General features: G+C 44.0%; 1 protein-coding gene across 2 annotated transcripts in view; it reads left to right on the top strand.

Annotated features, from left to right (window-relative positions):
- BCO2 (beta-carotene oxygenase 2) overlaps positions 1 to 12,512 on the top strand; it is a 22,096-nt gene extending 9,584 nt beyond the window's left edge. For both annotated transcript variants that reach the window (XM_080567744.1, XM_080567745.1), the window contains exons 3-12: positions 426 to 637; positions 2,688 to 2,803; positions 4,646 to 4,748; positions 5,940 to 6,068; positions 6,213 to 6,373; positions 6,932 to 7,099; positions 9,313 to 9,450; positions 10,147 to 10,329; positions 11,383 to 11,493; positions 11,852 to 12,512. In XM_080567744.1, the coding sequence (XP_080423870.1) occupies positions 426 to 637; positions 2,688 to 2,803; positions 4,646 to 4,748; positions 5,940 to 6,068; positions 6,213 to 6,373; positions 6,932 to 7,099; positions 9,313 to 9,450; positions 10,147 to 10,329; positions 11,383 to 11,493; positions 11,852 to 11,965 (1,435 nt within the window). In that variant the 3' untranslated portion in view covers positions 11,966 to 12,512. The remainder of the gene's footprint in view (positions 1 to 425; positions 638 to 2,687; positions 2,804 to 4,645; positions 4,749 to 5,939; positions 6,069 to 6,212; positions 6,374 to 6,931; positions 7,100 to 9,312; positions 9,451 to 10,146; positions 10,330 to 11,382; positions 11,494 to 11,851) is intronic.

The raw sequence follows: 12,512 nt of genomic DNA, 5'->3' as shown, positions 1-12,512 counted from the left end.
CATGCCAACAGCTGAGAGCTAAAAGAAGCTCCTTGTGCGATTGGGCTTTCAGTAATGTTTTGTGTTCTTGTTGTGCAGTAATGCACAATTTCTTTTCCTTTTGCAGAAGTCTTCGAAGTGGCTGGTTTACTAGCATAAATTATTTCCCCCATACATAGCATTTTCAGAAATTCCTAAGGTCCATTTTCGGATGTGATACAGGGAGGCCCAATCTCTCTGAAAGTCAGTGCCTAACTTCAGGACCCTCACCCACAAATACATTTTATTTGTTTCACTCAGTTGAGACTCATCACAAGGCTGTACATATTTATTTGTTCGTGGGCTCTGGACATGAGTTTGTCACAGATGATAAGGCAAGAGGGAACAGTGTAGCGGACCATAACGTAGTGTCCAACTCTTGTTCTCCTATTTATGTCTGCTTGTAGGTATAACCACTGGTTTGATGGCATGGCCCTGCTGCACCAGTTCCAGCTGAGGAATGGCACAGTGACGTACCGGAGCAAGTTTCTGCAGAGCAATTCGTACCTCACTAACAGGCAGCACAACCGCATCGTGGTCTCAGAATTTGGAACACTGGCAATGCCAGACCCATGCAAGAGTGTGTTTGAGCGCTTCATGTCACGCTTCGATACGCCAAGTAAGAGGGTTTCTAAGACATGGGAAATGTTATGAGACTTTCTTGGGAAGCTCATGGTTAGGTTTGCAGGGAGCTGTGAGGAAGTCTGGTGGAGGCCTATTCCGAGCCCATATTTTTCTTAGAATATGGCCTCCTGGAACAACACTAACTACTACAACTCGGTGTCTGATGTAGCTGGGAGATGCACATTCAGCTTAATGCTTTAGTGACACTTTGTCTCACTTGATTCCAGAGTTTATTGTAAATAACCAACAGAATTCTTTCCAAAGAACACCCTGTACAGGTCTGATAATGAGCATTACACCCTGCAGTTCTCCCTGAGACACAGCTTTGCCCTTAAAACACCTTGCCTTGCTAAGCTTGTAGGGTAAGTGGGCTAATCCTTCCCTTCCTGTACTAAGGTGTAGGAGATGATACAAGTTAGGGTGAGAGAGTGTTTTGCACAGGAATGGAAGTACCATTGCCTATAGAGTTCTGCATAAATTAGGAAAGAAATAGGCTTAATTTCAACACAAGTGTCTTCCACTAAAACCAGAACAGACCTAAAGTGTGCAGCTTGTTGCATGTGTGTGTGACAACTTTCTGCTTCTTATCTTCCTGTGGTGAAGGATCTTGTTCTGACCTGTCCTATGGGCTTTTCTGATGCCAGCTTTGGGCTCTGTGTCCTCTGTATGCACAATGCTCAGTCAGGGCAATCTTTTTTTCCTTGGCTTTTCTCAGCCACCTGGCTAGTGGGTCTCAGCCTCCTGCAGGAGTAGCAAGAACAGCTCTGACTGCTGTGCGTGTGTAGCTCTCAAAGGGCATCTCCCTGATTCAGTTTCAAAGAGAACGGGGAAGAGAAAGCAGTCCTTTCCCAAGCTCTGTCACGCAGATAGCATCCCTGCCATCCCCTTAGCCCAAGTTGTAGCCTCAAGTCTCGCCTCGTGTTTCCAATGGTGTAAATCAAACATGGGACTCCTCATGTGGCTGTCCGAGGAGAAAATTTTGGCTGGGGAGGAAGGGAAGAGAGATATGAAGAAATAAGTCAGAAACAAAGGGCGTATGAAAGTATGAAGGTTATGCTGGCCTCACTGGAGTCATTTCCACACTTCCCTTACTAGAATGTTAACGTTTGTGTGTATTTGAAGAAGGCAAATTAAGACGTGGTAAGTGAAATGTGAAACAGAAATTGAGCCTCCTACTTGAAGGTAACACAGTTTTGTCTATGTTGCTCCTTGACAACATCTGAGCGATGCAATTGGTGCAGATGTGAGAAACGAAACCTGTTTAAGCCTCTAGGAGGTCAGTAGAATCACACGTCTTCCCAGAATGTATAAAGTGAACAGCTCAGTGTCTTTGTTTGGGTCCAACTCAAGCTCTTTTGCAGGAGGTTTCCAGATCTCGTAAGAAGCAACAGAGGGATCTCACCCTGGAGCCTTGTCGTGCACGTGAACAGTGCGACCTTAACTGGCAATGCTGACCAGGCTTAAGCATCCAAATTTAATAGCTGTTGAGATACATAAAACTCTCTGCTGGGTAGAAAAGCCTTCCATCACTGCAGATATACAGTTAAGAGGTCAATTCAAAAAACTTACACTTCATAGCTTTTTAAATCAATGCTAGTTTCAATTCTTTAAATTATATTATTAATGATGTTACTGTCACTGACCTGTCTCATCAACAACCTGAGTCCTTGCTTTTTTGTGTTACTGTTGAGTATGTGGAGCTTTGTGTGGGGTCTTTCAGTGAAAGATGCTTTAGCTTTCCCCAGCAACTGTTTCTCAAGATTTCTGCTGATGCAATCAATTCCCTTCAGTTCCAGGAAACAACACACCACCAGTAGGTTACTGGTATCTAGCACTGAGCTGAGAAAGATGTGCAGCAACTGCTAGTCCTTGGCTTTTTGTCCTGAACTCGTTTGTGCAGAGAATTTCTTGGGTATCTTTGTAGATTAGGGAGGTATTTCTGATCAACCACAGGGGGATCAATGTCACTGCAAATGGGTTTCTTTGTCTAAACATGTCCAACTCGATGTGATGTAAGCTTAAACCGAGCTTGGGTTTTGTTTCAGAGCCAAGTGACAATGCCAGTGTGAGCTACGTTGTGTATAAAGGAGACTACTATGTCAGCAGCGAGAACACCTTCATGTACAAAGTGGACCCAGAAACACTTGAAACAAAGGAAAAGGTGTGGGCAGGTGGGCTAAGGGGGTTGGCTTGTGGTACAGAAGAACCGGATTGCAAACCAAATGATCGGTGCAGCTGTAAGCCATAGTCAGAAGCATCTCTGCATTGTGTGCTTGAGTCCCTGAGAAATCTACCTAGCAGCAAGGCAGCTCTCACTCAGTCACTGCCCACTGCAGCGGGCCAGGAGAGAGACAGATGTAGACTCATTTCCGTTTGGCCTTTTTCCACCGAGCTGGCTGCTTGTCTGGACTTGTCTGGACTTGTCTGTACTTGCCTGTGCATGAAGAATAGAAGTGCATACCGGAAGAAGTTAACATCACTGATCTCAGATCTCTATTCTTCCACTGTCACTTCGGTCTTCCCATCTGTTCCCTTTATCTCTTCACACACCCCCGGCTCTAAACACTGCAGACCTGCAAAGCCTTGCCTAAAACCTCGTTGTTGCAACGGGGTGGTGAAGCCAACGTAAAGTCCAATCGTAGCTGCCACTTCACTTTTGCCCATGCTAGCAAAAGAACCGAAAGTCAGAGCCGAAGGCTTCCCATATGTCCTCTGCACTGCCTCACAGGAGCGTGGCTGTCTTTGAGGGCAGTGCGTGGCTTGTGAGATGGCAGGGTGAGCTATGTGCCCCCCTGCAGGCTCCTTTAGAGGAGATATGGGTATTTTCTGGGCTGTGAGAAGGACTGAAGAAGGATTCTGCCCTTCCTGAGTATTAACTGCCCTCCCTGTATGTTACTGTGTACTGTTTAATACCGTAAGATAGCAGTCTCAGCACACCCTCAGGTCTCGAGGGAGGCATTCCAGCAGTCCCCAGGTCTCTGCAGGACCTGTTGTGCACCGTGAAGACGCTCTGTTTATGAGGTATTGCACGCTACTTGCGTGTTGAAATTGAGAGTTTGATTTGCTGTTTTCTGTTTCGCAAACCACAATTTAGCGATGAGAAGATGTGTAGGCATTTTTAGTATGAATGTTCAGCTCTGTTCAGCCAACCTGTCACTTGAAGAAAAAAAATCCCCATAAGCTGCGTTTTAGATGTAGACTGGCATTTTTGGGCTAAATGCAGGAATGGAAGGGATGACTTCACTTTTAAAATCTCCGATTCGAGATGTCTTAAAAGGGTGTGGTTTTGTGAGCTGCTGGTGGCCTGGGACTCTTTTCAAAGTGGGTCTTTCAAAGTCTCAGGCTGGATACATGAAAGCAATTTTTAAAAACCTTTTGGAAAAGCAGCAGATCTTCCATGCCTTAATGTTTCCATGCATATGTTGATCCCCCTCCATCTTTTTTCCTTCAAACTTCCTTCCCAGCACATCCCCTCTTCTGTCTGAGTCTAAACCACAGCTCAGCCCAGGAAGGGAGAGTACTTTTTTTTTTGTGTGTGTGTGTGAGACAATGACCATCGATTAGCTATATGTGCTTTCAAAAATTTATTTATTTTTTGGGTGGGGTGCGGCGTGGGTGGGGTGTGGGGTGGGCAGTGACTGTCTCTTTTTGCATGTCTGCAGTGCTTATTACATGGGGTCCTAGTCCAAACGCTCCTGTGGACAACGTTCCCACAATGTCAGCATTTCTGGCCATAGTAATGTCCCTGTCTCCCAGAGAAATGGCTACTGCTATTAGTCCCATTTTACTGGTAGGATGAATGCACCAAGAAACATGGTTAATTTTCAGGGATTCAGGAAGATTTCGGGCACAATAAAGGCTTAAATTCAGATCTCACAGTAGGGCCATAGTCACTAAGCTATTCTTCCTCAGACTTCACCAAAACTAACGTTTAGAAACACTGTGGCTTGCTAGAGAGCAACAGGAAACTTCTGCACTGACTGAAAATCTCTGGGGTTTGCAGGTAGACTGGAGTAAATTCGTTGCAGTGAATGGGGCCACTGCTCATCCTCATTATGCATCTGATGGGACGACATACAACATGGGCAATTCCTATGGGAAACATGGTAAGATTGGGTCTGACCAGGCCTGGCCGGTGGGCAGGCTGGCCAGGCTGCTTCCTGCTGCTTCAAGGAGCAGTTACTGAAGAAATTTCAGTGTCTAGAGACCTTGAAATTGCTGTTTTTCTTGGTATCAAAATGATGGCAGATCAGGTTAGTTCTTATTTCAGGGTGTCAGCCTGCCCCAGAAAAATGTCTTCTCTCAGCAATTAGTTTCAGATGCTTCTGACTCTGGCCTGTGAATATCCAATGGATTCCCCACTTTTTCTGCCAAGGTTTTATGGAAAACAGGAGAATGATATTTAAAGTCCCATTCAGTGTTGAAGCGTCGTTGAAAGATTTTTGACATTAGACACGTTTTCCTCTTACATTAACTGGCTTTTGATAAGAATTATAACGGTGTATACAGGAAAGAAAATGGAAGTTATTACAGTGACTTGGCTATCTCACAGTGAACCTGAATTTTCTGGCATATATTTTCTTCTCAAATCCATGAGCATTACATCAAGTTGGGATCTAGTTACATCTGCATGGCTGCTCAGAGCTAGCAGGCACTGCTGAAAGCCCTCTTCTTCAGATGTCTGAGGCCTATGAAGACAGCCACTGCTGTTTATTATTATACCTCAGGCTAGTTCCAATTCACTGAGCAGTTGCCCAGTTTTGTTTTTCATTCTTGCTGTTTTCATTTCCTTTTGGCTTTAGCAGCATCTGGCATTACAGCACATGCTGTTTTCAGCTGGAGAGACTAAACCTTAGATGATTATTCAGATATGCCCTTCATAGCTGCCCACGTGCTCAGATTTAGTAAATGAGCTTCAGTCATCGCCAGAGTTCAAAGTTTTCATCAGTTTTGGTATATAATCTACGAACTTGGTTTCTTCCTGGTGCTTTTATTACCGGATACTCTGGGTTAAAATAGGGAATTCATTGCAAACAGAAAAACTAGATGGCAGTTAACCAGGCTGAGAAGATCCTTCTACTGCCTTTAAAATCTTTTTGTGGTAGTCATCTGCTGTTGATTGTTTTATTGACTTGCTAAATGTTTTGTTGTTTGTTCATTTGTTTTCTGCTTAGTTTACACATGACTGTGATTCCTAGTACACTAAGGAAACAGAAAGGAACAGAATCTGACTTTAGTTTCATGAATGTGGACAGTCTCACATCTCAGTGGTGTTGAATACCCATTCTCCTTTCCAGGGACAAGGTACAATATCATTGAGATCCCTCCACAAAAGTCAAACTGCAGTGACACGTTAGAGGGAGCAAAAGTGCTGTGCTCCATTGTTCCAATGGATAACATGAAACCCTCCTACTATCACAGCTTTGGTAAGAATGTTTCCTGTCTCATACTCTGTGGATTTTGCCTACTGTGAAGCAGATGGGGCTGTTTGCTGCCCTCTGCCCGTAGATTATTTTTTTTTGCCTCATTTGCTAAATTCTCTGATGATACTTCCTTTGCTCCCTTTTCAGGGATGAGTGAAAACTATATCATTTTTATTGAGCAACCCATCAGGCTGAATCTGATGCGGATTATCACTTCCAAATTCCGTGGGAAGCCCATTTCCGAAGGGATAAACTGGGAGCCTCAGTACAGTACTCGCTTCCACGTGGTGAATAAGCACACTGGGGAGGTAGGTGGCTCCTTGGCCTTTTCAGCAGCTCTGCAACTGTAGCTGGAACTTTAGATCTCAGGAGAAGAGCTGGGTAGCAGCCCCAGATGGTTTTATGAATCAGTGCAGAAGTTACTGCAGCATAGACTTTGAAAGCACAGGTGCTGGTTTCTTAGAAATGGCGTGACTTCATGTATTTTCTGCTCTATTGATTCATCTTTTTGCCAGCCCTAAAAGAACAGGCAGAAATAAGAAATTTGGGGTTCCTATAGAGTACTATTGCATATAACAGGGTCAGGCAGAGCCTGGGAATGATGCCTATAGCATAATTCATGGATGGATGGAGCACATATGGACCCACGACAGCAAGGGACCTATCCTGGGCTGCTTTGTATTGGCTTTTCTTCACCTGGGTCTGCCTACTTCCTGGCTTAAAGCAGCCATTCCATAGCAACTCAAGGGCATAAGACAAATATTAAGGAATAAGTGGGAATGAAGTGAGAGCAAGAAGAGCAAGTCTCTGAGTCTTGTCTCCAATATTTAGAGAAGAAAAGTCAGTCTCTCTTACGGTCACTGTAGGTGCTGCCAGGACAATGGTATAGTAAACCCTTTGCTACTTTCCATCAAATCAATGCCTTTGAAGATCATGGTTGTCTGGTCCTTGACCTGTGCTGCCAGGATGATGGAAAAACTCTGGCTACCTACAAGCTTCAGAACATGCGGAGGAGTGGTGTAGATCTGTATCAGGTAAGATCTCTGCATTTGTGTTGCTTAGGATCTGCTGGGGCCCCATGCTCGTGGAGTTACTTTTCTGAAGCAAAACTCATGCTGGTAGAATGGAGAACGTTACAGGGAGACCACAAGGCAGAGGATATAGACTAGGCAAAGGAACTACGACTATATGGAAAAACTAAAATTATGATCTATTGATATGTTGGTATTTTTCTTTCCTTTTAAATCTCTTAGCAGATAATCTCTATGGAGCATTTCCTTGAAACTTTTACAGACTGGTGTGTGACGTAGATCTCCACCAGACAGGCAGAATGTGCTTTTCTTTTAAAATTTCATTTTTAATGATACTCATTTTCCATATCCCCATGTAATAAAAGGAAATACTTTTCCCCCTAAGAAAGTATGCAAAATGAGATTTTGCCCTACATTTACATGGAAAAAAGAAAAAGAAAAAGAAACCCTGCTATTTAAAGGCATTACTTCATAAACCCAACCTTTATTATGTAAATCACAAAGCATAGATATTCAGGAAATCCCTCCGTTGTTCTTCACGTTCTCTTGACAACAGCATGTACCCACACATAACCTACTATATCCAGCTCTGTCAAAAGGACTATATAATACCACATAAGACGCATTATTTTACATAGGTCATAGATGGGAAAAAATGGGGTTGCCTTGAGTTTCTTGTACTGCAGATGTGTTTACTGGAAACCCACCCATTGGGTGGAGGGTAAACATTTCTGCAACATGTTCAGACAAATCAGAACTTCCTCTATGGTCTGAGCTGTCTGAAAGCAATTCAGTTCTGATCTTAAAAGTGTACAGCTGTGTCCCTGAAGGGATGTTTTGCTTTGCTTTGGTTTTGTTGTTGTTGTTGTTACTGTTTTTTTTATTTTTGCTGGTTTGTTTGTTCTTTCCCAAGATGCAATGAAAATTAATTCAAGTACAGCATAGTGTTGATATGGGCATTTGTTCTGCAAAAAGATTCTAGTTTTTTTTTCGGCCTTCTCTGAGCTCAAAAGAGATGTAATTTGACGTTTGAAGGTGTCCATATGTCAGCGTTAGATGCTCCAATACCCACGTTATTTAACTGACAAGTAGCTAAGCGATTAGATTGTACACAGACATGAGTGCAAGTCATCTCAAAATCGACTCTTAAAATTACCCTACACCCAAAGGCTAAGGCGTGCCTGAGCATGATTTGTCTATTTTCCCCAAATAATGTTTAGTGCTTTTGTTTGCTGACTAGCTCGTATTTTGTTTGGTGGAGTTCCTCAACCAATCAGTTTTCTGTGGCTACCTGAAACACAAAAGCTTTGAAAATAGGGTTTCGGAATTAACATACGAAGTTTCACGTCCAACTGGTGAATTACAGGTTGGAGTAACTGAAAAACACCAACACAGAATCCCTGCCCAACCACCCTCTCAGTGAAGACCCTTTTCCGCATATCCAGTCTGAACCTCCCCTGATGCACCTTCATGCTCTTCCCTCTGATCTCTTCTGTTGTCTACCAGTGCCTGTAATGTCTTCTGTTCTCTGTCGTGTTGTTGTCTCTCAGAGATCTGAGACAGTCAAGCAGTTTTCCTCCTGAGGTTCATACACCTATAAAGCGCTTCTTCCCTGAGTGACTCATATTATTTAAAATAATGTGGAAGCTTCTCGGTGCTTTCTTTTGCATCAAGCTTCTGAAGAGGGACTCCCACTTTGTGCTCCGTGCTCCCACAAAGTGGGATCAGCCGTGGGGCTGTAGAAGACGAGTTTCCAACAGGGGTATTCCCTCGGCATGCTCAGTGCTGCTGAGCATTTTTTCTGTAATCCCCATTAGCTCATGACCTTGGTTGGGCAAGAAGGGCACAAGTCACACAAGCCAGTGGGACATATGTGGACAGGTTCTAAAAAGGTTTAGTGTAAGTCTGTTTTATCTGAATAAAACATCGTGCATCATATGTTCCAGGGCTGTGTCTGGAGAATAACTGGCTGATTTCCATACCCAGTTATGAAAGCAATGACGACTCTTGTTTTCTTTCTGTGCCTTTTTGTGTTCTACTGTAAAGTACTGCAACAAGCAGAGTCCTTGCCAGAACCTGGTAAAACATTTAATAGAAGGAAAAGATTTTAGGGGGTGATGTATGTCCAAAACTTCAGGTTTCCTCCAAAAAGGGGCACTTGGCCCAAAATGCCACTTTCCTCTACTCATCACTGTAACTTTCTGGTTTTGTAATAGGTTTATGACTCAGTAGCCCGAACTTTCCCCCGTCGCTTTGTTCTCCCACTGAACATGAGTTCAGACGCTCCTGTGGGGAAGAATCTGAACCCTTTGCCTTATACACTGGCAAAGGCTGTGAAAGATGCGGATGGCAAGGTATGTATTTGACTTGCAAAACTGCGTTTATAAGCTGTAGTGAGATTAAAGTTACCCTGTGCTTTTGTCTTCTCAGAGCTTGTCCACCAAGCAAGCAACATTTCTTCATTATTAAGCTGGGGCTTGGTGTTTTAATACAAACCCTACCACGTTGCCTTATATGAGAGAGCAAGGACAGACTGTGGTTTACCAAAAATGCCTAAGTGGGTTACAAGCCTTTATGACAATTGGTTGAATGTGAAGTTCTTCATTGACAAAATCCCCTGTGCTGTCACCTGGGCACAGAACTGTTCTTGGCTTCTCGCTCTGAACGGTCTGATAGTGTGGCTTTAGGTGGTATAGAACATGTGTTGTCTGCTATGAGGGGAGCAGTCTCTGTGTGTATCTTGTACATCACATTCCTGAGTGCTGGAGCCGGGTTTTTTCTGAGCCAGGGGCGCAGGACTGCATGGACTCACTCCAGTTTCATTTTTTTACATTAGACTGACCTTGAAGTTTCCAGTGCCTGTGAAGATGAGTCAATTCTTTGAATGAAGCAGATAAGGGAGGTAGATTTGGTGTTCCTACCTGCTTCCGTGCAATGTCAGACTCTTCAAACATTTGCTGCAACAGCTGTGCAGTGGGTTGGTGGGACCAGTCAGCTCTTCTGCCCAGTCAAAGCTAAACTGATGCTCCTGTAATGCATACTTCTTCTAGGTCTGGTGCACGCATGAAAATCTCCACCCTGAGGGTTTTGAAAACTTTGGGGGTTTGGAGTTCCCCCAGATTAATTACTCTCAGTACAGTGGTAAGAAGTACCGTTATTTCTATGGATGTGGTTTTCGGCATTTCATTGGAGATTCCTTGATGAAGGTTGATGTGGAGACCAAGAATTTCAAGGTGAGGTGAAATAGGGTTCTCTAGGAGTCACTAGGGTTCTCTAGGGTTCACTAGGAGTCATTCCCCTGAACTGGCCTGTAAGTTCTGTCATCTCCCAGGCATTGTGTTCTTCAGTGCTTTTTTTTTTTTTTTTTTTTTTTAATACGAGTCTGCAATGAGGTTCCTGATTTCATCTCCCACGTAGCACACTTACCAAACAGAAGATATCACTCCAGGTCTCTAGATAGATGAGGAAACAGGAAGGGTTGTGTAACATATGTCTCTCTCTTCCAGGCCAAAATAGTTATCTCTTACCAGATAGTGTAGAAAATACCCACGTAGCGTAGGCTGTTGGAGGTGCAAAGGCATTTTGCCAGAACACCTATAACACTGGTAACAAACAAGTTTTAGCATATCCCCACCTGCAAACACAAGCTGGGATTTATGCTGTCTCACCCATAAACAGGGAAATAATGATCTCCAAAGCTTTTAAGCTGTTAATCTGAGACTTTCCCAGGGCCTAGAGGAATTTAGGAATCCTCAAAAAGAGATGCCCTATTTTTAATCGTTCTGCTCTGGATACTCATTTTGCAGTAAGAGTACCCTTCTTCCACGCAGCACTGGGTGCTGTGGCTCTGTCTGCAATAAGAGCAGAAGCTGCGCCTTCAGGCGGTGGTGCTGATAGATCTCCGTGCTGGCAAGGCACCTCCATGCTGCCTGGGCACAGTGTGAGCTACACGAGGGAGGTGTGCAGCTGGCTGTGCCAGCTAGGATGATGATGTTTTCTGAGCCTGTACCTGTGCCAGTGTGAGCTGTTGGACGAAATGAGCAATGGGAACCCTTTTCACTGCCTGTTTACACAGTGCCTTGCACAATGGGTGTGCTGTCACAACACTGCCGTCATCACAGTAGAGGAACCAAAAGAATGACTTGAAAGGTTGAACTGTAGGTTCCTCGGGGCACAGAGTACGCCTGGGTAGCTCTGTGGGGAGCACTGTAACTTGCAACTCTGCTAACTGTAGTAGACAAATGTTAATGAAATGAAACATGTCCATATGTTACTGCACTTGCTAGATTTGGCAGGAGGAAGGATCCTACCCATCAGAGCCCGTGTTTGTGCCAGTGCCTAATGCCACGGCAGAAGACAATGGAGTCATCCTGTCTGTTGTGATATCCCCCAATGAGGTAACTTATTCCTACTAGTTCATCAAAGCCATGTAGTATTAGGTATGCTTTCTAAACCACAAAAAAAAAAAAAAAAAAGATTTAAGGCTCTCTGGCAGATAGTTCTAGCACCGTGCTTCCCCTGGTGTGTACTTCTGCAATTGTCAAGCACAGCTAGGTAAACTTCAAGTAGGAACATTGATGTTTCTTGGGTGGCCTCTGTGACTCTTGGTGCTCCTGGCTAACTGTCTTACGGGTTTAGTCGGTGAGGTCTGGTTGTGTGTTTGGGCTCCTTTGTGTTTGACAGATGTAGTGGATTGGACTGTGGGATGAAGCTCACCTTGGCCATTCACTCTGTTCTTTTTTTTTCATCCTGCAGAACCAAAGTGCTTTCCTCCTTGTCCTGGATGCAGAAACCTTCAAAGAACTGGGGCGAGCAGAAGTCCCTGTGGAAATGCCTTATGGATTCCATGGCATCTTTAGGTCCCACTGACCTTGCCACTTCCTGTAACTCAGGGCGAGGTCAGGCTCAGAAAGAAACCTGTTTTCTTTTATTTACCAACACTGCATTATGCCAATGATGAAGGGAACTGTTTCTTCTCTATCATAACCTCTGAGTCACTGTTGCTTTCCTAACAGTTCACAGAAAAGAGAAGGCAGAAGCTCCATTGCTCTAACAGCTCAATGCTTTACCTTAATTTTCCAGCTATCTTGCTAGAAGAGTTAGGAGCAGTTCACAGAGGCTGCTATGCATAAGAGTTGCAAGGGAGAAAATGGAAACTAAGATGATCATTACCTTCTCTGGGTAGCAAGTATCTGTGCTTAGGGCAGTGGCGTTGGCTGAAATTAAAGCAAAAGAGAGGAGTAAAACTAACTACTAACATGTAGGCCCGGTGATGGGATGTAATTTTGGCCCCACTGCATAAAGATTGCCTTCAGTGAAGCCCCAGAGAATAGACACAAATGCTCACAGAAGCTGTACTGGTAGTGCTTTTCTCCATACACTAACTGTGCCCTCAAATAAAAGCTTGTGAAGTTTC

This window comes from Anser brachyrhynchus (genome assembly GCF_964034855.1).
Source record: "Anser brachyrhynchus genome assembly, chromosome: 25".
Lineage (NCBI taxonomy): Eukaryota > Metazoa > Chordata > Aves > Anseriformes > Anatidae > Anser > Anser brachyrhynchus.
This window is presented reverse-complemented; position numbering and strand designations above follow the sequence as displayed.